The 2,829-nt window shown below is 64.3% G+C and overlaps 1 protein-coding gene across 1 annotated transcript; it reads left to right on the top strand.

Moving 5' to 3' along the window:
- Window positions 1–543: 543 nt before the first annotated feature.
- Window positions 544–1,797, top strand: LOC112125051 (vitelline membrane outer layer protein 1-like; the record flags this gene model as incomplete). Its single annotated transcript, XM_026662595.2, has 2 exons — window positions 544–638; window positions 1,493–1,797. Coding segments are annotated over 2 exons (400 nt in total), but the record flags the coding sequence as incomplete, so codon positions are not given.
- Window positions 1,798–2,829: the final 1,032 nt, after the last annotated feature.

The raw sequence follows: 2,829 nt of genomic DNA, 5'->3' as shown, positions 1-2,829 counted from the left end.
CCCTTCCCCAGCCGGGCTCCCCTCTGCTCCACTCCCTGCCCCCTTCATCCTCCCCACAGCCCCTGCCCCCTTCCCCAGCCCGGCTCCCCCCTGTCCTACACCCTGCCCCCTTCACCCTCCCCACATCCCCTGCCCCCTTCCCCAGCCCGGCTCCCCCCTGTCCTATACCCTGCCCCCTTCACCCTCCCCACATCCCCTGTCCCCTTCCCCAGCCGGGCTCCCCCTGCCCCCTTCCCCAGCCCGGCTCCCCCTGTCCTGCTCCCTGCCCCCTTCAGCCTCCCCACATCCCCTGCCCCCTTCTCCAGCCCGGCTCCCCCCTGTCCTATACCCTGCCCCTTTCACCCTCCCCACAGCCCCTGTCCCCTTCCCCAGCCTGGCTCCCTCTGCCCTCCTTCCAACCCAGATCCCCCTGCCCCACAGCCCTGAGCCCCTCTGCTCAATTTCCCCCTCCCCACGCCCCTCTGCCCCCCGTCTCCTTGTACTGAAGTGATGGGGACCAGTCTGTAATGCCCAGGCTTGTTCCCCCCCGATGACCCGTTGCAGGTGGAGCTGCCCCAGCTCGCCGGGGACGACACAGCGCTGAACGGGATCCGGCTGCTCTGCTCCGACGACAGCACGATCCAGTCCAATGTGGGGCCGTGAGTACCGTGGGGAGGGGCCCAACGGAGGGTGCGGGCACCTGGCAGAGGGGGCACCGGGCTCCGTGCGCACTAGTGGAATAGGGGTGTCACCAACGGAGCTGGGGTCGGCGGGGGGTTAGCAGTGGCAGAAATGGGAGGGTGGCATCGACGGTGGGACGTCAGTGTCAGCAGTGGGTTAGTGGTGAGAGTAGTGGGATCGTGGTATTGTCAGTGGGTTAGTGGTGGCAGAGGTGGGATCGTGGTATTGTCAGTGGGTTAGTGGTGGCGGAGGTGGGATCACGGTATTGACAGTGGGTTAGTGGTGTTAGCGGTGGGATCGTGGTATTGACAGTGGGTTAGTGGCGGCAGGGGAGGGATCGCGGTATTGACAGTGGGTTAGTGGTGGCAGGGGAGGGATGATGGTATTGACAGTGCGTTAGTGGTGGCAGGGATCGGATCATGGTATTGACAGTGGGTTCGTGGTGGCAGGGATTGGATCATGGTATTGACAGTGGGTTAGTGGTGGCAGTGGTGGGATAGTGCTTTGACAGCGGGTTAGTGGTGGCAGGAGAGGGATCATGGTATTGACAGTGGGTTAGTGGTGGCAGGGGAGGGATTGTGGTATTGACAGTGGGTTACTGGTGGCAGTGGTGGGATAGTGCTTTGACAGCGGGTTAGTGGTGTTAGCGGTGGGATCGTGGTATTGGCAGTGGGTTAATGGGGGCAGGGGTGGGATCATGGTATTGACAGTGGGTTAGTGGTGGCAGAGGTGGGATACTAGGGCAGCAGCTCCCAGCCCCGAGTGGCAGAGGTTGGGGGGAAGGCAGCACCACCTGTGGGCCGTGCCCAGCTGACCCGTTCTCTCCTCCCAGGTGGGGCTTGTGGGGCCTAGTGAAGAAATGCCCCTCGGGGCAGCGGCTGACCCAGTTCCGGCTGCGGGTGGAGCCCTGCCAGGGCCTCAAGGACGACACGGCCGCCAACAACATCGAGTTCGTCTGCACGGGCGGGGCAGAGCTGAGGGGGGACGGGCGGTGTTGGGGCAAGTGGGGCCCCCAGAGCCGCTCCTGCGGCCCGCGGGGCATCTGCACCATCGCCACCAAGGTGGAGGCCCCCCAGGGCAAAGGGGACGACACGGCCCTGAACGACGTCTACTTCAAATGCTGCAGTTTGTCTGGTGGTAATGGTGGTGGGGCTGGTGTTGGGCGCTGACCGCTCCCCACTGCCCCCTGCCCCCCCAGTCCCTGCTACTCCCACTTCCCGCCCCCCCATGAACCCTGCTCCCAGCTGCTCCCCCGCCAGCCCCTGTGTGTGTGACCCCCCCAATAAACGACTTACTTTGGACCTGAGCTGAATGGCGTCTTATTGGCCGGATGCAACCCTGGCAACGGGGGGGAGGGAGAGAAGTCGCTCCTCCCCTAGCTAAGGTGGGGGGGCAGAGGGTGGGAATTGGATTCGGGGGGAGGTGGGGTCTGCAATTCCGTCACCCTCCCAGACAGACTGGCTGGCTCAGGGGGGGCGGGGAATGGGGCAGGGGCTTGTCCCCTCTAGGGGGCGCCGGCTCCCACCCGGCCCCAGGCCAGGGCTGGCTCTCCGCTGGCTCTCCGGCTTCACCGGCTCGGCGTCTGGAACCCGGTCAGACCGGTCCCTGCGACGTCCCCGGGCTTGTTCCTGGCTGCGTTAATTAACCAAGCAACTCCAGTTCCTGCAGGAAGCCTCGTTTCACCGCCGGGCCGGGCCTGGGGCAGGAGCGGGGCGGATTTGACCTGGGAATGTTGCAGGGGAGTTACATTGGGGATGGGGGTGTCTCGGAGTGTGGGGGACTCAGGGCCCTGCACCCCCGGCTTCCTGTGATTCACCATGACTCTCAGCCAGCCAGTAAAGCAGAAGGTTTATTTAGATGACAGGAACACAGTCCAAGACAGGTCTTGCAGGCACAGACAACAGGTCCCCCCTCAGTTAGGTCCATCTTGGGGTCCCCGGGCACCACAGCCCCCCTGGGAGGTCAGAGCCCCATCTGCCTCTCAGCCACCTCACCAGCCAGCTTCCCAGCCTCTGCCTTCAGTGACCCCTCCCACAGCCTTTGTTCAGTTTCCCCAGGCAAAGGTGTCACCTGGCCCCAGCCCCCTCCTGGGTTCTCATGTTACAGGCTCAGGTATTCTCCATCAGTCAGTCTCCCATCCCCCAATGCAGACCGTCCTAGCCACACTCC

This window comes from Terrapene carolina, unplaced genomic scaffold, assembly GCF_002925995.2.
Source record: "Terrapene carolina triunguis isolate 2854851 unplaced genomic scaffold, T_m_triunguis-2.0 Scaffold28696, whole genome shotgun sequence".
Lineage (NCBI taxonomy): Eukaryota > Metazoa > Chordata > Testudines > Emydidae > Terrapene > Terrapene triunguis.
The sequence above is the reverse complement of the archived record's forward strand: the minus strand, read 5'-3'. Positions and strand labels throughout refer to the sequence as shown.